Source organism: Mytilus edulis, chromosome 9 (assembly GCF_963676685.1).
Source record: "Mytilus edulis chromosome 9, xbMytEdul2.2, whole genome shotgun sequence".
Taxonomy (NCBI): domain Eukaryota; kingdom Metazoa; phylum Mollusca; class Bivalvia; order Mytilida; family Mytilidae; genus Mytilus; species Mytilus edulis.
In genome coordinates this window covers 44,398,493-44,418,905 of record NC_092352.1, presented here as the reverse complement: position 1 = coordinate 44,418,905, position 20,413 = coordinate 44,398,493, and the positions used below count along the sequence as shown (strand labels likewise).

At 31.9% G+C, this 20,413-nt stretch overlaps 2 protein-coding genes across 3 annotated transcripts; both read left to right on the top strand.

The window, feature by feature from the left end:
* The first annotated feature begins 300 nt into the window (after window positions 1-300).
* Window positions 301-2,448, top strand: LOC139488449 (toll-like receptor 13). The gene has a single exon (XM_071274050.1). The coding sequence runs from the start codon at window positions 301-303 to the stop codon at window positions 2,389-2,391; it is 2,091 nt and encodes a 696-aa protein (XP_071130151.1). The 3' UTR covers window positions 2,392-2,448.
* A 2,973-nt stretch (window positions 2,449-5,421) lies between these two features.
* LOC139488450 (enolase-phosphatase E1-like) lies at window positions 5,422-18,360 on the top strand. 2 transcript variants are annotated; one of them, XM_071274051.1, is made up of 2 exons: window positions 5,422-5,691; window positions 15,320-18,360. In XM_071274051.1, exon 2 carries the CDS (start codon window positions 15,791-15,793, stop codon window positions 17,813-17,815), a length of 2,025 nt encoding a protein of 674 aa, XP_071130152.1. In that variant the 5' UTR covers window positions 5,422-5,691; window positions 15,320-15,790; the 3' UTR covers window positions 17,816-18,360. The 2 variants fall into 2 exon arrangements, with proteins under 2 accessions (XP_071130152.1, XP_071130153.1); XM_071274052.1 differs by having other exon boundaries at window positions 5,517-5,695; window positions 15,274-18,009.
* The last annotated feature ends 2,053 nt before the right edge of the window (window positions 18,361-20,413 follow it).

The following is a 20,413-nucleotide window of genomic DNA, read 5'->3' as shown; positions in this document are numbered from 1 at the left end:
GTTGTTCCGGTTTTTTTTTCGTTTTATAGTTTATGTGTTTCCCTCGGTTTTAGTTTGTAACCCTCATTTGTTTTCGCTTGATCGATTTATGACTATTGAACAGCGGTATACTACTGTTATTTGTATTTATCAAAGTTCAGATCCACATCGTAAATTTTCTTTGATGCTCAACATAAATGTTTAAAAAAAAATGAAATATTTTAAATAAGTTTGCAATTTTATTGATATCTGAATGCTCTCAATTTAACTCGTCTTTATTATATATTATGTGAGTAAATCTCAAAAATTTTTTCAGACATTATGAAACTTCTACTTCTTACGATTTTACCACTGGTACTCGCAAAAACAAACTGCAACAAGTACTGTACATGTACTGTGGAACAAAAACAAACACGAACAATATACGTTGGAAAATGCGATGGAAGGTCAAAACGAAAATTGACATACATTCCGAAATTCCCCGATGGAACACGGAAAGTTGTATTTATCAACAACGACTTACAGATACTATCTAAAAAGTCACTAGAAAATATATCTTTAGCGAGTTCTCATGTAACTGACTTGAACTTAAAATACAACAATATAACATGCATTCACAACAATACATTCAGTGATATGATTTGGTTATGTCAATTGGACATTTCTGGTAATCGTCAACTTATAAGTAGTGATATAGCTTACAGTTTATATAGCCTACCGAAACGCTATATAAATACATTGGTTTTAAAAAACATGAAACTCAAACCCTTTGACGGCATGTTTGATGGACTTAAAGGGTGCAAGAGTCTGAAAATTGCCATGGCTAACAATGATATTGAAACATTAAATGGAACATGGTTTTCACAATTAAAAGAGTTGATCAGCCTAGACTTACATTGGAATAGAATATCAAGCCAAAATTTGAATATAAAAGGACTCTCCAGCTTAACATGGTTACATCTGGGCGACAACCCGTTAACTAAAATCCCTGCGTTTTGTGATGACGGGCTTTTTCAGTTAAAGACATTACATCTGTCATACACACAACTGCAATCATTTGCAGACATGAAAGACAAATTCAGATGCCTACAATCATTAAAATATTTGTTTTTAAACGGCCTCAACATAAATCAACTGCATACAAATACATTTTCAGAATTAAAGAGCTTGAAGGAACTCAGTTTGATTAAAATGCAAGGACGTAGCTTAAAAATAAGCCCGTATGCATTTAATAGCTCGTCTTTAGAACAATTAAGTTTTTTTAGGACAAACGGATTCCGTTTTACCAACTGGTCTGCACAAGTCGGATATTTTGACCCGCAGACACTTTTCGGTAAATGCAGAAATATTTTTTCTCTTGATCTGTCAAACAATGTGTTCGATTTCACACAAAAATCTATCCGCGACATGTTCAAACCATTAACAAAACTACAAAAACTTTATTTGGAAAAATTACAAATTGATTATATTCCCTGGAACTTCCTATACCAATTCCCTCGACTTCAGTTGCTTTCCATGGCGAACAACAAGATAGTACCATGGATCGATGGTTCATCAACGTTTAAAGACGTTAAGTCACTACAAGAACTTAAGTTGGAGAATAATAAAATAAGCATGATTAGTTCAAAATCTATACCATCAACTGTTCTTGACAATTTAAAGAAAATTGATCTTTCAAAAAACCATTTCACGTGTTCCTGTGACCTAATGTGGTTCAGAAACTGGATGAAATCAACAAAGGTTGAAATCAAAAATGCAAAGGATTACAGGTGTGACAACTCAGAGTTTTTAATCAATTACAATCCAACTCCCGAAAGCTGTAAAAATATCGTTTTAATTATTGCAGTGTCAGTTGGAAGTCTTGTTGGTGTTATTCTATTTGCTACAATCATTATATACTTTTGTAGATGGCGCATCCGTTTCCAACTATACAACATTCGATCGCGCTATAGAAATTATCACCAACTGAAACACAATAATTGTGTATATGTTGCGTACGTGATATACTGCTATGAAGATTTCAAGTGGGTGAAAGATAAACTTATCAAGGAAATAGAAGTAGAACATGGCTTCAGACTATGTATTCCGCATAGGGATTTCGAAGTTGGGAAAGTTTTTGCGGACAATATCGTTGATCACATGAATTTGAGCAAAACGGTTATACCCGTTTTTTCTAAGAACTTTTCAAAAAATGAATGGTGTCTCTTTCAGCTTGATGTGGCTCGAAGCAAACTTACTAAAGAAGGATCATTAACAATTTTCCCCGTCATGCTCGAAGAGGTGGAATTTAAAAATATGAATGCAGCAATTTACTCGTTCATAAAGTTATCAAATTATGCAGCTTGGAGCGAAGACAGTTACGCAAAAGAACTTTTCTGGGACAAAATCAAGGATCATTTAAAGAATATCTAAGACAAAGCGGTTTAGTTTAATTTTCAACAGTTTAGAATAAACAAGATGTATACTACACGTTTGTACTTATATGAAGAAAAATTTTGTACCTTTTCAGATAAACATTGCCAGAACGGCGTCGAGTGGGATTCCGTCTTTGGGAACGATTCAAAATGCGGGGTACTAGCTCTTTATTCACACACAAGTCGGAAGTTCAATACAGTAAACATAAACAAATTGGTAAAGTCCAAATTCATTTAATAAAGTCCAAATATAAAATATCAGTGTTACAACTTAGTTATTTTAAATCAAAAACAATGTATATGATCGCGATGGAAAATCCGAACGCAGTTCGTGTGCTCTCGTATATCCAAACTGAGTCCCTGAATATAAATTTATCTTTCTTAAATACCAAATAAAGTTGCTATTACAACACAGTTTGTTGGGGTCATGTTGTAAAGAGAAATTATATAATAAAGTGATTTAATTTATCAAAGAGAATTACGATAGGTGATCAATCCATCAATCAATTGAATTATGTGTGTATTTGATATGACCGAATAAAAAGTTGCATAACGATCTTGTAAAATATTTACATTTGCTTAGAGTTTAAAAGGTTATTGACAAATAGAAATTTATAATCTTGCATGTTTCAGATGTAAACAAATATTTCGGACATCTAAATTCATAGCGACTTTCGAGATCATTCTTAGTATTGAATAAATTAAAAATGCATGCTGTATACGAAATGTACATAATAGAAATAAATGTAATTAGACAGTTTGAAATATAAAATTTAATACCAAAATAATGTGTGACACTTAATCAACTAGCTTCAATTGTTAAAATCATAATCACTTCCAAAGTTACGTTTTCCTTATTTTTTGAAGGCCGTTGTGGTGAGAAATGAAATAAAATAAACACTAGGTTATGAATAATGTATGCCAAACGCGCGTTCTTCTATAAGAGACGCATCAGTAACACTCTAATCAAAAACAGATGTATTAAAAAGTTAAATAATTCTTTTAGTTTGAAACCCTGATTTGTTTTTTCTCTATCGATTTATGAATTTTGAACAACAGTATACTACTGTTGCCTTTATTTATACAACTAAAGTAATTTATTCATAGGGTAGAACTCCTTAGTTTTCAACAATTCTAAATTTTGATTATAATTTATTTTTACCACATTCTATTGAAACAAATTATAGAAAATGCTTAAGAAGGTAAATCGCGTACACATTTGGATCGGGCATGTTTGAATCTCTTACATAACCGTATAATTAATATAAACAATTAAAAAATATATATCATCTCCCTTGAGACTTTTAGAATTCCGAATAGTAAATTTTTAGTTTAAATTTACCATTTAAGAAGAGCTTCATATATCAGTCAAGTAAAATGGTCAAGTAATATGTGGTACATTACAGGCTGATATATAGCTGAAATTAAACAAGAGAGATGGAACTTTTTATTAGAGAAGGTATTAAAAAACAAGTTGTGATATATGAATTGCTTAGACGTTACGCGCGATATTCGTACCTCATTGAAAATTCGGTGTAGTTGGCAAGATGCAAGTCCAAAATATATAATTTTGTGATATCATATTCAATGCTATTGTACGTATTCTAAAAAGTAACAATTTTTAATATAAAAACGAAAAAAATAAATGTTGAAACTATGTTTTATGCTGCATGCGACAAGCTTCATTAAAAAAAACGGCGAATTTTAGGTTGTCCCGCGTAACATATTTCATTTATTGTAACTACTAAACTATGATTTTCGTCAAAACTATTTAATATTTTGTAAAACAGTTTTTTCCATTATTAAACAAAATGATTCCTTCAGTCTTTTATGCAGTTTTTATGACGTTATTATGACGTCATAGAAAAAAAAACGCGTTCCATACTACAAGGGCAAATCTGTCCCACGGGAAAAAAATGGTATTCCAGTTTTGAGAAACAAAAAACATACATCTAAAATGAAAAAAAGTTTAGTATTTGTATTCACTACATCAGTTAATTTGCTTAATTTTATGAATTTAAGGACAAATATCCTGAAAAATGATATATGATAATTTATGAGCGATTTTTCACTGGCTTACAACATTGTCGCATCACCATTTTTTGACGTGAAAACGAACTCAACTCAAATTTACGTCAATTGTTTGCTTATCACTGCTCTTATAATGTTAGAATTTTATGATTTTTTAAAATGTTATTTTTCTTAATTTTTCAAAAAACTAAAATACATCAATTCTCGATAAGTAGTTAAAAAGCACCGTCGATTTTGCGGAGTCTTACAAGAATGTCGCACTTGCTTAAAAACAACGTTTTAGTCGAATTTTTGGTTTGAACGTTACGAAATATCCTCGACGTTGTGTTACGCTTACATGTACGAACATCGCGCGTAACGTGTTAGCAACGCTCAATGCTCTTCAACTTTGTACTTGTTTGGTTTCATAACTATTTCGATCATAGCGTCACTGATGAGTCTTATGTAGACTAAACGCGCGTCTGGCGTATTAAATTATATTCCTAGTACCGTTGATAACTATTTAGCAATACAACTGTTTCTATGGCCTTTAAAAATTTATGTTTGTGCATAATTAAGGATTTTATGCACCTGATATACGTACTTTTACTCGTGGAGCGATGAAATATTTGTTAACCTTTGACCAAAATTTTACAAAATTGTCGATTGTGGTAGGTGTGAAAATATGTTGATCTTCTTGTGCAAAGGCATAAATTCTACAGTAAAAAAAAAACACAGAAAAAAATAAAAATTGATTTTTAATGAGTCTGACATAACAACAGAGTAGGTGTGTTTGCATAACAATGTTTACTGACAGGACTAGACGACAGACCTTAAAATTGGATTTTAAAAATGTATAACATAATTTAAAAGAATATTTTGTTTTTTTGAAAATTCCTCCTGACAACCGATCAGACAATATAGTTTTAAGAAGATGTTGTATGATTGCAAATGATACAATTAACTCACCATCCAATCTCATCAATAACAAAACTGATTATACAGAACGAAAGTATCAAGCATAAAGATGCATTCGCAAATGTACATAATGGGTTTTTATAAGTTTATTTCTTTAAACGAGTTTGAACTATACACTGACTTGAGTGTGTTTATAAACATAACAAGTGTATTATTGGATGTGCGATCGATTAATAAGACGCATATATATAATAAGTGCTGCCATATTCCGGAAAGCGATATCTTCTTAAAGTGTGTGGATCAGATTATAAATCTTGAGGCGTGTAATATGTATATGCACATACAGCTACATCATGTACATTGAAATCAGGTAGGTGCAAGGCAATTACAGTTTATACATAAATATTTTCAACATAATCAACATCTGTTAGTGAAGTGTAAGATACACATTTTCGTCAAAAATAGGTTTCTCTGTCATGTAATTACTGATCACGTGTAATTGGTACATGTTACTGGGAAATGGCATTTTAAAATGTCATTACAGTTACATTTAATATCTTATAGCGTGTTATCATTTTGTAGACTTTGATAACATTTTAGCAATCATTCGATCAATCCATGTCTAAAAATCAGTAGATTCGCAACGTGGAGGGTATGGAAAATGAAATACTTAATTTCATTATAATCTTCATCTTAACATGTTTATTGTTCTGGCATATGTTTTGTATGTTGTAAATGTATATAGCATTATTCATTAAGTTATCTATATAGGTTGAGTCGTAATAATGACAGATAGCCTCCTATTAACAAATAATGTACATGTTATGATGATATGTATGTAACAGGAAAACACGCACTTCAATTGAACGGAGTCAGAGACGGATTAAGAAGAGAGGGCCAAAGTGATCACAACATCTCCCCTTTTTGTGAAAAACTTGGTTGATTATTTAGGGAATCACTGCAGCATGACTTGAGCGGTTTCCCTTTTTGGCCCCCAACCGTTCCCCCCAAATCTTTTAAAGATTTCTCGATCCACCACTGGTAGGATCAATTAACCATGGATAACATAGAACATGCGTATAATGATCTATAATAAGTCTGTTACAGTACTTTACCCTCAAATATCCATAGATTATTTCGCACAAGAATCGGTATGGTCACATTTCTTGAAAAAGAAATTTTGGTATCCAATTATTTCAAAATGTTTTTCTTTTTTACATTTCTTACATTTTTTACAAGACTTGATTAATGCAACTAGAGCATTTGCATTAATAAAGTATTTGCTGGCGTATCCGTATCGACGTATCGTATAACACGTATATGAGGAAAGGATAAATAAAGTCAAGTTGGTCCCGATGAAAATATTATATAATGCATTTTATTTTAATTGAGATCGGGGTAAAATCATTATTGTAAACAAATCTGTTCGATACGTATACGTCGATCCGTGCACGTATCCTGATATGTGAATAATGCAAATTCTCTATTAGAGCATTATTAAATATTTTTATCGGGAATAACTTGACTTAATTTATCCTTTCTTCGTATACGTGTTATACGATACGTTGATACGGATACGCCAGCAAATACTTGATTAATGCAAATGCTCTAATGCGGGGTTAAATCATTATTGTACACAAATCTGTCCGATACGTTTACGTCGATCCGTGCACGTATCCAGATACGTGAATAATGCAAATGCTCGTCTAGAGTTCGGTCATTTAAAAACGTATCAACCGTATCGTATATGTTGACGTATCCGCATCTGCAGATTTATCAAAAAAACAGTATGTTATTCCGAGCTTAAGAACACTTTGCGTTCGAAACAATCAAAAATTCACTTTCAAAATTTGCAATAGTGGTGTTTTGTAAAAATAATAATAAGGGGGTCTATCAACTACTTTTACATGCCATTAAAAATGAGCCAATGTAGGGCAGGTAAACGAATATCGTACACAATCCTTTAATAATCTAGTTAAAAAATATTTCAAGATCTTACATGAATAAACACACACAAAAAATAAAATGTACTTCTTATAAACATGTAAGGAACTTTGAATATTGTTCATTTGCGATGTCATCATAAGAGGTAATAGAAACACGAGATGTCTTCAGATGTCATATAAATACATGTACATTTAATAAAGCAGTACTGAGTATCACTCTATTTGTCAAATAACAATTTGGTTCTACGTGAGCACAAGTTAGCACACAAATAAACGATTTTAACATATTTACTCCTATCATGCCTGTAAACTGTTCCAACTATCCGGAATATCTTTAAAAGTCGGATTAATGTTCCAGGAAACTCAATATTTCCTAATTGTTTTGTTAATTTTTGCATTAGAAATTAATCAGTTGCTCATTTGCATTATTGAAAGTACATAAAATTAAAGCTCGAGATCACATACTGTTTTTTTTATAAATGTGCAGATGCGGATACGTCAACGTATACGATACGGTTGATACGTCTTTAAATGACCGACCTCTATTGATAAACCTGAAAATCATAAACGACATTTTCTTAAATCAAAATATATAAATAGAGGTATTGATTTTATTAATTTGTCTAGCATATTCAATGACTCTTCTGTCTATCGCTTTTAAAATACCTCCATATAGCAAATTAACCTGACGATATCGGGATATGGGTATTTAGTCGGATCTTAACACGTACGTGTGATTTGTTTGAAACCGGTTTCAACGAAGAAATGTCGAAATGTTCAGAACTTAATTAAATCTGTTTTTTGGGTAAGATGGTGCAAGCATACGATTTTTATTGCGTCTTACACTTTGAGAAGCGAATAATCTTTAGCTACTTTATTTAAATATTGTGTAAAAACGTTAATTATGAGCTATGAAAGTCAAGTGGCTCAAGCATTTTACTGAGGAAGTTTTAAAAAAATGCAAAGAAATATTTTAACAGTTGGTTAGATTTCATTAGTCTTTACTATCTATAGATTAACAACTTTTGGTTATATTTATAATTTAGAATCATCATTGAAGGTGGAGCGCGATTGCACAGTTAATTACTTATATTTATGTGCCATTTGTATGCAAGAGTGACATTCCGTTGTATTATGTGCCAATTCGAAAAAGTTATGCGAGTATTGTCTCCCTTTAACAGGTTCATTATTTTATAATTAAGTTTAGGTTTCTGATATAAATTTGAATAGTTACAAAATGTATCAATTCAATATATTTCAGTTTTTGTTATTGGTGTATCAAAAACATTGATGTACGAATATAATTTCATAAATTTGAAACGTTTACAATGATTACATACCAATATAAAGAACCGTTCATCATTTTTGAAAAAGACTATGATTGAAATTCGTATTATTTATCTTCCCTTTATGATCGATTGATTAGGTAATGAACCAAAGTTCTCTAAAGGTAATCACAGAGAGGGACTAGCAAGCAATTTTTAATTATAGCTTATTTAACGTTAAAACAACTTTCCACTATAAACAAATGTTATTTTATACAAATATAAGGACCTTGTTAGCTAAATCTACAAATTTTATTAGATATTATGAATTTTTATTACAATAGATTAATATGCTACTCCATATTATTATTTTGATAATAAAGAACAATCCATTATTTCGTATTCTTATAAAAAAAAATACGAGCAGAAATTTGATTTTTAATTATACGTCAATTACAGCAGACGTCAATATAGAAAATAATGTTCCTTCCACTTAAGACATATAGTTTTAGATATGTTCCCTATGGTTATGTTATTACAGGAGACTTCGACATCGTCGAAGACCGTGAGGTCATAACTTTTCTAAAGAAAGGACCGAAATACCCGTCCTCCATCTATTAATAATAGATTGGAAACAGTGTCATTAAAGACGCTCTGTCTGCCTACTCTAAAAATTGTTGCAAACGTGAAAAATCTGATAAAAAATCTTTAGATAGTTATTTGAATAAAATTATGAATACTGTTAATATTCAAATATCTCATTTAGTAAACAATTCTGAAATTAATAATAGGAACCATAATATTCCCATTTCTAGAATAAAAAATAAACTCAAGGTACTCGCAGAGCGGTTTGTGTTCGTACCGGCAGAAGAGGCAGCCGATAATGTTGTGGTGGTGTGACGCATATACCACACGGAAGTTCTTCAAAACTAAATTAGCAATTCCTCTACATTCAGGTCCGTGCGCACCACAGAGAGTCAAATCGTTAACAAGCATACCACTGCCACTACCCAGCTTAAAGCATCTTCCGAACATTTGAAAGTCCCTACCATGTACTGGTTACCGAAATTACACAACAAACATTTAAATTCCGTTTCATCTCCGCTTCGAGTAAGTGTTCTACTATCTATCAGTGCTTCTAACTACCTCTCTTACTACTATCAAAGAACTGGTTATTAACTTTTGTAATAAAGCTTATGAAAATAATGGTATTAATTATTTCTGGAGTGTTAAAAATTCTTTAGAGGTTTTAGATAAAATACATGCTTTTGGTGGTCCTTATAATTCTGTTGACAGTTATGATTTTTCTACTCTGTACACTACACTTCCACACCATTTATAAAGAAAAAGTTTTTGTATTTGATAAAATGGTCTTTCGAAAAATCTCATTGTAATTTGATTTGCTGTAACTCGTTTAAAGCCTTTTTCTTTAACGATACACTTACTGGAAATGTGAGGATATGATTGAAGCTTTAAGTTTTCTGCTAGATAACATTTATGTACGTTTCGGCGATATAGTGTATCGTCAGGTAGTAGGTATTCCTATGGGCACTAACTGTGCCCCTTTAATAGCAGATTCATTTCTATATTGCTATGAATCTCAGTTTATGACCAAACTCAGTAAAGACCCATCATTGTTATATTTGGTTGATACATTCAAAAATACCTACCGTTATCTGGATGATATTTTTTCGTTGAATAATCCAGAGTTGTCTAAATATACTTCCGAAATTTACCCAAAAGAACTTACTTTAACTAAATCTAACATAAACAGCAGCAGTTGTCCTTTTCTAGATTTAGACATTGCAATTTTAAAACGGGAAACTACATACTAACATTTACGACAAAAGAGACGATTTTTCATTTCCTATTGTTAATTTTCCTTTTTTAGACGGCGATGTGCCGTTGTCTCCATCATACGGTGTTTATATATCCCAACTCGTTCGGTATGCCCGTGTGTGTTCTGATGTCATAGATTTTAACGAACGTAATCAATGCATCACTGGGAAATTATTGTGTCAGGGATTTCGATACCATAAATTACTTAAAACTTTTACTAAATTCTTCCATAGATACAAAGATTTGATTAGTAATGTTGGCTGTACCTGTAGAAAACTTATTAAAAATGGTATTTTACGGTAATATTGTACTTAAAGCGAGGAAATCACTATGGGATCCGTGTAAACTCGTCGAACCTTCAAACTGTTAAACAAACTTATAAGTAAGGGTTATCGTACCAATATTATTATTAGATCTCTGAATATAGTTTACATTGGCACTATTATCGATTTTGTCACTAGCAAATTAAAACATAATTAAATTGTATCTTCTTTTGAGGCGGGATATATAGAGAAACAAACACGTTAATTTTTATCTCTGTAGAAGTCGCTCCTTACTATCCTACTACCTGATGATACATTTATTTTTTGGCATTGCACAAGTCATGTCTTCTCTGACTGTTCATGACGTTAAAATACTAAATCCCTGGGATGTGCTTTAGTTGATTTAAGTCTCTGATGCATGATTTTTTTTTATTATTAATTAATTTTGGCTTTTAACTAGCTGTCAGTAACTGCGAGTACTCTCAAGTCGTATTTTCTTGTTAATTCGACCTGTTGATACTGTTTATAATGCTTTTTTGTTATTTTATATTGATATGGATCGTGTCTATATACATTATTTGGAATATCTTCTAATTTTCACTTCACATGTGTATGAACTTTAAGATTATTCTCCTTAAATCTGTACAGGGAAGTTTTAGCTAGCTCTAATTGTATAGTTTTATTGTTGATATTCACCCCAATTTGTATCTAGTGTTAAATTATGTATTTATGACAGAACTTTCTTGGTATTCCTAATAATTGGAAGAATTTTATATACATAAGTATAAAAAAGATGATGTGGTATGATTGCCAATGAGACAACTATCCACAAAAGACCAAAATGACACAGACATTAACAACTATAGGTCACCGTACGGCCTTTAACAATGAGCAAAGCCCATACCGCATAGTCAGCTATACAAGGCCCCGATAAGACAATGTAAAACAATTCAAACGAGAAAACTAACGGCCTCCTTTATATAAAAAAAAATGATGTAACACATAAACAAACGACAACCACTGAATTACAGGCTCCTGACTTGGGACAGGCACATACATAAATAATGTGGCGGGGTTAAACATGTTAGCGGGACCCCAACCCTCCCCCTAACCTGGGACAGTGGTATAACAGTACAACATAAGAACGAACTATAAAAATCAGTTGAAAAAGGCTTAACTCATCAGATGGATAAAAATACAAGTGGACGTGGTAGTATACCTAAAACGACAAAATTATTTTTCATTTACCTGTATTATTAAAACCTTTTTTTTTCAAAAGTAATTATTTCGAAGGGTTAAATATTTCGCAGTGGTGTCTTGTCATGGCTTTGTTTGGACTTGTTTGTTTGCTTTTTGGCCTTGAATGTTTGTCCCTAATATTTTATTAACTGTGCATTTTCATTCAGATATCGCAGATCAAATTTGTTCGTTCATAGTGTGCTAATTTACGTTTTTTTATTGAGTTAAGCCTGCCAATTGATATTTTATCGTGTGTTTTTCTATGTTGTGATGTAATGCTATTGTTTCAGAAAAAGGGAGAAGGTTTGGTACCATTAAAACGTTTAATCCCGCTGCAAATGTTTGAACCTGTCCTAAGTCAGGAATCTGATGTACAGTAGTTGTCGTTTGTTTATGTATTTTATACGTGTTTCTCGTTTCTCGTTTTTTATATAGATTAGACCGTTGGTTTCCCCGTTTGAATGGTTTTACAATTGTAATTTTGGGGCCATTTATAGCTTGTTGTTCTGTGTGGTCCAAGTCTCCGTGTTGAAGGCCGTACATTGACCTAATATGATTTATTTGGATGGAGAGTTGTCTCATTAGCACTCACACCACATCTTCCTATGTCTATGTATGGTTAATGTGTTATACCACTATACGCCTTATTCTAAGTGTAAGAGGGGCAAAACTCCCATTTAATGTCTATTATGCACCCTTTCAACTCAAATTTAAAAGATACGATTTGTCGCAAATAACATTTCGATGGAAAATAAATGTTGTCGTTATCTTGTACGATGTTTTGAAATAAGTGAGAATAGGCCAAAACCAAAATTCAGAATATGACCTTGACTTTTGACCTTGATCTAATTTTCTTTTTCTTTTTTTGGACCAAAAAAAAACAAATCCCAAAACACTAGGTCTGTCGTTTATGATTTACCAGTTACAAATGCAAATCACTTATATCAAATGCATAAAAGAACATAATTCTGATATGGAGTCTCCGGGTAGCTTCGGTTTAATTGATTATCCTAATAATGAAGATATAACGAGCAATTTTGTGAAAGGAAATGAATGATTAAAAATTAGTTCCTAGAATTAAGTCGCATCTTATGGCGTGTGGATTTCTCAGCTTGTATTGCTTACTATGGTATGTTCTTAAGGGCTTGTGTAGTGACCATAACCTTCCATTGGCACAGAAACACGTCGACAGGTACAAGGATTATAATTTAATACGCCAGACGCGCGTTTCGTCTACATAAGACTCATCTGTGACGCTCCGATCAAAATAGTTGTAAAGCCAAACAATTACAAAGTTGAAGAGTATTGACGACCCAAAATTCAAAAAATATGTGCCAAATACGGCTAAGGATATCTATTCCTGGAATAAGAAAATCCTTAGAAAAATTCAAAGTTTTGTAAACAGGAAATTTGTAAAAAAGAAAATGATCATATAATTGATATTCATGTCAACACCGAAGTGCTGACTACTGGGCTGGTGATACCCTGACACAGATGTTTGAAAACATTCGTCCATTCGTGTGTCCGTCAATACATCAGTCTTATTACACACTGTATCTTAATTTTTCTTATGAACTGCAAATTAGAGGTTCTTGAAGTTTTGTTCCAAGCTTCATAATGGTTATATTTTCAGACATCTTTATTGCTAATAAAATTCCTGTTTGCTTTGTGTAAAAGAATACAACAACGAAAATTCGTTATGTTTATAATCCAGTATTTCAGGAAGTTATCACAAATTTCGCAATATACATTTGATATACATAAAAACACAAGTATGAAATTGAAAATATTAATAAGCAAAATAACCAAACAACAATGAAACATTGAAATACGAGGAATATATACCACTACCACTTAAAAGTTTTGTATTTGTGAATCACATATCTGTCATATGGTATAAACATTAATTTGTTTACACGAAATATGTGTACTATAGCAAAACATTGAGACACATAAACAGATCTGACTCTTTTAAATGCAACGGTGTTGCATTTTCGTCAGCAAGTACAACTTAGGTTCTCTTTACATTTGGTACCAAGTTTAATTTTGATAGACTGTGTTTTAGTGGTTGTCGTTGGTTCATATTTGTTATATTTGATTTTGGCAAATTGTTTTGTTTTAAAATAGACCGTTAGGTTTTTCAATTGAAATGTTTCCTTTTTTTCTTGTCGGGGCCTTTAGTAGTCGACTTTAAGGTATAGGTGTTTCTGTTGCTGTCCCCCTATTTTTGACATTTGTAACTAGTATGTCTTTGTTTTGTTCACATATCGTTTTCAATATAATGGAATTGTTAGTGAGAGGTTTAGCTTGCTATACAATCAGTTTTAATTCACCATTTTCTACAGAAGAAAATGTCTGTACCAAGTCAGGAATATGACAGTTGTTATCCATTCGTTTGATGTGTTTGGGCTTTTGATTTGTCCATTTGCTTAGGGAATCACCGTTAAGAATTGTCCTCAGAATTCGATATTTTACTTTTTTTATAGTTGAAGGCTTTCCTGTTTTAATTTATGATTCGACATTGTTTGATATATGTGTATTCTTTTACTTGGACGTATTTAAAAGCAGGAACGTAGTACACATTATGTTTATTCACACAACGTCCTGTTGATTATAGTTGGTTTGAGGATGCTCGCCTCTCTGTTTCAAGATAACAGACCTCTTTAAAAATAATAGTATATATATATAAATAAACTTAAAATAGTTATCAAAGATACCTGGATTATAATTTAGAACGTCAAACTCGCGTTTTGTCTACATCAGACTCATCAGTGACGCTCATATCAAATATTTATAAAGCCAAACAAGTACAAAGTTGAAGAGCATTTAGGATAAGAAGAAAAAACTAATTGAAAATTTGTCAGGAAGAGAGGCGAAAGATACAAGAGAGTCATTCAAAGTCGAAAATAATCTGACAACGCAATGGTTATAAAAAAGACAAACAGACAAACAAGTAAACAGGCAAACACATATTATAGTTAAAAAAAACACCATATAAAACAAAAGACTGGGCAACTTGACACCCCCCCCCCCCAAAAAAAAAAAGAACACATGGGGTGATCTCTGATGCTTCGGAGGAGAAATGATTTCTCTGAGTTGTCATACATCTACCAGAGACACTTTTCGTTCAAAAACTATGGAAAAAAACAAGAGTTTTAGAAGAAATTCATATTGGCATATAGTTATTAAATTCTTTGTCATTTTGGTCTCTTGTAAAGAATTGTCTCATTATTACTTATGCCCCTTCTTCTTTTTATGATTTAAACTATTATTAAATTCTGAACAGAAAAGTAGGAGTTACAGGGCAAAACGTGTCTTTGCACTACATTAATAAAACTAGAGATTCCGAATATCTGACAACAAATAAGTCCAATCTACCAAATTAAAACAAAAACATAAGTTAATACAACATATTTAGTGTACGAACTTGTTGTTTTCTATTTCAGTAACGCCTTTGAACTGTTTCCACATCAAATGTTTTGCTTGCAAATGCGTCGACTGCAAAGTCCAGATGAATATAGAAAGCTGTGAACGATCTTGAATTTGATAACTGGGAAACTTACAAATGACAACATTCGTCAAAACTCGGCCGATTCCGAACCTCTAATCTAAGAGTATAGATGGTAAGAAGCGTAGTAACCCGATGTTTTCAGATTGAAATGATAAGTCACAGAGAAATATAAAGTAAAAGATAATTCTTTGTTTATTTGAGATACAGAATTTTGGAATAACGTATATTTTAACAATAACCCGGGTTCGTTTTCAAGAAGAGAGATATTACCGATAACGATCAGTGTTCAACGTGAAACACCATGGATGATAATAATAAATAGGAGCACGTTTCTGTAAGATTTTATCAGAGGATAGAAACCAGTCAAAGAGTAAATGAATCAGGACATGCTACTGAAGACTTAGACATGTTAGATCAAACTAGCGACTCGACAGCAAACAACTGCCAACAGATGATTGCTAGCCAGATAGACTTACATCAAACTAGCGATTCGCCAGCAAACACCTGTCAAGAGACTATTGCTAGCCGGATAGACTTCGGAGTTGAACATACTCAGTTGGGTAAATGTTTGATTGACGAAACACAGGCGGAAGATTCTGTAAACAAGTCACATGTCAAAGTCTTTGAGTATAATATAAATAATATATCTGAAACTAAAATATCTACCGAAAATGAAAATCACAAAGAAAACACTTCAGAATCAAATGATGCCACAAGTATGGAGAATCAGTCAAATGACAACGAATTGTGTCAGCAAACCGTAACATATGTAAAATCTGAAATGGAAGACAATATTGAAAAAATAAAATTTCAAACGGTAAACTGTATTGAAAATGAAAAATCTCAAATGGAAGACAATATTGAAAAAGAAAAAAATCAAATTGTAAACAATACTGAAACAGAAAAATCTCAAATGGAAGATAATATTGATATAGAAAAATCTCAAATGGAAGATAGTGTTGAAACACAAAAATCTCAAATGCAAGATAATATTGAAACAGAAAAATCTCTAATTGAAGATAATATTTACACAGAATGTTCAAAGTTAGAATATCACATGGATATGCAAAGACCCCCGTCTCACATTACTGTTGCTAACTGGTCAAGGAAAAACACACCTACAAAAAAAACCAAATCATCCGATTCAGTAATACGTGAAGAAGTAAATGCATTAAGTAGACAGGATTCAAAGAAGAAACTGGTAAACAATTCGGACATTGATAATATCACTGAAAAGGTCACTGGGATAGGAAACACTAAATTGTGCATGAATAATGAATCAACTACGGATTCACTGAACACGAAAGACGAAAATGAATATCGGCTTGCAACAAACAACGATGAAGGTATAAAATCTAAAAAAGGCGATCGATTGTCTGAGGGCTTTACTGATGATGATACGGATTCGAATGCGTTAAACAAATCTTCACAATCGATAAAACATGAAGAGACTGTTAGAAGTTGTATGGATTGTATTAAACCAGTACAAGTTGAAACCTGGAAGGAAATCAACCAAGGCGACCACATTATTCTGTCAAGGAGTTTTTATGATCATCATGCAATTGTAATCAGAGTTATTGAACCAAAGAATGAGAACAGTGATCAGATTGATTTAGATCTAGTTCATCAGACAAACAGTACGATGGGTGCCATTTGGGACAAAATTCATCCCCTAGGATCACTAGCCAAATTACAACGTAAAACTGAAACTGTCGATTTGAAAAGAGACATAGTGATGATTTGTAAATATTGGGGAAGCATAAAGCTGAGTTCTCCAGAAGAAGTAGTGAAACGGGCAATTGGGGCTTTACAAGCAGGCCCAGGGGAATTTCGGTACGGTATTATTGATAATAATTGCGAACATTTTGCATCTTGGTGCGTTACTGGAACAAGACTCAGCGTTCAAATACGAAAAGTAACGATTGTTCTTAAAATATTTTTTAAGTTAAAGAAAGGATTCCGTGGTTTAAGCGACGAACTGTTAAGAAACCAGGTAGAATATGATCATGGCATGCTTTGCGAAAGGTGCTTCGAGAGAAATAAGAAAATGCTGAGTGTACCTAAATTAAAAGTTCTAAAAAAAGACCAGATACAAAAAGGGGACATAATTTTGTATAGCTATTTCAAACTTCTACACTGTTCAGTTGTCCTTGATGTCCTCAAGCGTAAAGACAAATATATTAAGTGTGAGATTGCGCATTACGCATTTAAGGGACCATTCACACAGAAAAAGATACAAAGTGATATTCTGAAAATTCCATTTAATGGATCAGTTTCAATATTTGATTACTCGCAATCGAGTGAATTTAAAACCTATGATCCGGAGGAAGTAGTTCGTCGAGCAAGGGAACGATTAGGAGAGCAAATGTTTTCGTATTTTTCTAATGACTCAAGCCACTTCGCCCGCTGGTGTAAATTAAAATTGAACTGATTGAAACTAATGAAAGATATACAAACACATTAGCTGGACAGAACTAACCGTTTGCCGATTGAGTATAAGTAACTAAGATTCAGTCGAACTATCTTAAAGTCATATGAATTAAGTGACTAAGTAATGGTAAAACGTATAATTCTATATATACATTTTCCATTTAGAGCCCAATTTAAAAAAAAATTATATATATATATATATATATATGTATCTCATTTTAACTCATATCCATTGTATCAGTTTGTTTTTTAAGTTAAAGTATTTTTTTTTCAGAAATTGTGAAGTTTCTACTCGCCAGGGGTACGGTTGTGTCACTTGTATTATCTTTCACTTGTTAACTGTTACAATATTGTCCATTAAGTTTGGAAGGAAAAGTCAAAATCAAGATATCTATAGAAATGCAAAAAAAAAAACATGTTGTCTAAGAGGACATTTTTTAAGACTTTTAAAAGGTTTATTTCTATTCATTTCTAAATTTCCAGATGGAATACTGGAGGTCTAATTCGAATATAACGACTAACACTAAATAAAGAGTTATTACAAAATATCGACTATTTATTTATACCAGTTCCTACACGAATCACTAGACATGTAATACAAAAATATAAGACTATTTCTAAAGAATGCATTCAAAGAAATGACATGGCTAGATGAATTGTACAATTCGAGTATCATTTCACTTATTTATAGAGATTAAAGTCATATGAAACCTCAAATTAAAAAAAATTATGCATATGTTTTTTAAAACTAAATGGATAGTTTTCATTATACAACTTATGTACATATACTTTTTTCTGAGGAAAATTCCTTAATTTGTCCACATTTAGAAGAAGTTTACATATTTTTAATTGCTTACTGCCAGGAAGCAATTCGCCGACATATTTTCCGTATGCATAGTGACCTAAGCGTGACCCTCCTCGTAAAAATCCGGTTATAGCAATACGCATGAATCTGTCATTAAAATAAACAATTACCTGATTGTATATGTTACACACGTGCTAAATACCCATGCTTTTTGTTGATTATTTACTATAAGGTGACAATCGGTAAACTTCGGCTTCAAAACACGGCATTTAATGAGTAGCCATATTTGTTATATCATAACAGACAGATAGAAAAAAAAATGACGATTATACGATATATTTGCGTAAAAAATGATAAAATCGTGCACAGAGGACTAAGTTTATGATATATACATGCATTGGTTCAAGAATTGGATGAACATTATTTTTCACCAGTCACTCGTTTCTTATGACTTTAAGCAAATAGCAATTACAACTTGTTGAAACGCTACATTTACATATTGGGTTTAAATATATGGAAGTAAACAAATTAGACGGGTTCTTTGATGGACATATATCAGAATGCAAAATGCAACAAATTCCTATAATTAGATAAGGAAAACATTCTGCACACTAAAACAGTTTGAAAATACTAATAAAGATATTACCATCAAACTCTGTCTGTTATGTTCTATATAGAGAGCTGAAAGGGGCAAAAGCTGTCAAATTCGTGTTCATTTATTGAACTCAAATTCTCATTATTGATTTATAGCATACAGGTACTAAAACGTACATACCAATTACAAGAAGTTTTGATAAATTTATCAACAATGCACAAACTCGATTATATATATAAAATTTCGTGTGTATTTAAGACTGAACGCCATCTACTTAAACATCGAAATGAACTCCGAAGACTGCTGACGGTTTCAAAACGCAATATAAACATAAACATAACTAAACATAGAAAGCGACCTCTTGCAATTGCACTTTTCTAGGTGTGTTTGATTTCCTAACAAGTCACTCCAGTCAACGAAATGGTTCTCCTTTGTTTCATTTTCAATGTTTACATTATTTTGCATTATTATTAGCTGAATACTACTTATACATGCGTAAACAATATCTAGCTAATGGGTTAAATTAAAGGTCACCTGAATACGGATTCAATAAGATTGGATTATTCATTTGCAAGTGAATAATTCATCAAGGATGTTACTTGGCTTATTTTGGCTAAAATGAACTAAGCTGACAGTGAAAGCAAATTATTATTTCATTATTTCACTTTCATTTAAGAATTTAATGCTTCTTCTTGTAAATTTATTTGTGTGTAATTTTATTGGGTTTATGCCCCTTTAACTTTTTTGCAACTCGGTGAAAACACAAAATCAGAAATATAAGAGTTTTGTTATAAAAATTTTGTACAAGAAATTACACATGCATTCAATATACACGTGTTTGAAAGGTTCTAAGAGGCAACAATTCTAAATAAGTGTTTTTAAAACATAAAACAATAAAAAATATATACAAACTGTATAGAGCAAGATAAACAAAAAGGACCAAAAGTATAAAAAACCTTGCCATTTATCTTTCATTTCTACTGATAAAGTATATGTAATAAATAAATAAACTTTCTAAATAAGGAAGATATATTCCGAATCTTTCATAAACTCTAACAAAACATGTAATTTATATAAATGCACATGACTCAACTTTCGACCGGGTTTTTTTTACTAACTGCAATACTTCCGTTACCCAGAACCAAAAAAGAAATATTTGTCGTCGCATAAACCACAGGAAATATATTTATGAATTGCAC

Coding starts and splice junctions, on each gene's coding strand:
- LOC139488449 (XM_071274050.1), top strand. CDS start 301: ATGAAACTTCTACTTCTTACGATTTTACCACTGGTACTCGCAAAAACA.
- LOC139488450 (XM_071274051.1), top strand. CDS start 15,791: ATGTTAGATCAAACTAGCGACTCGACAGCAAACAACTGCCAACAGATG.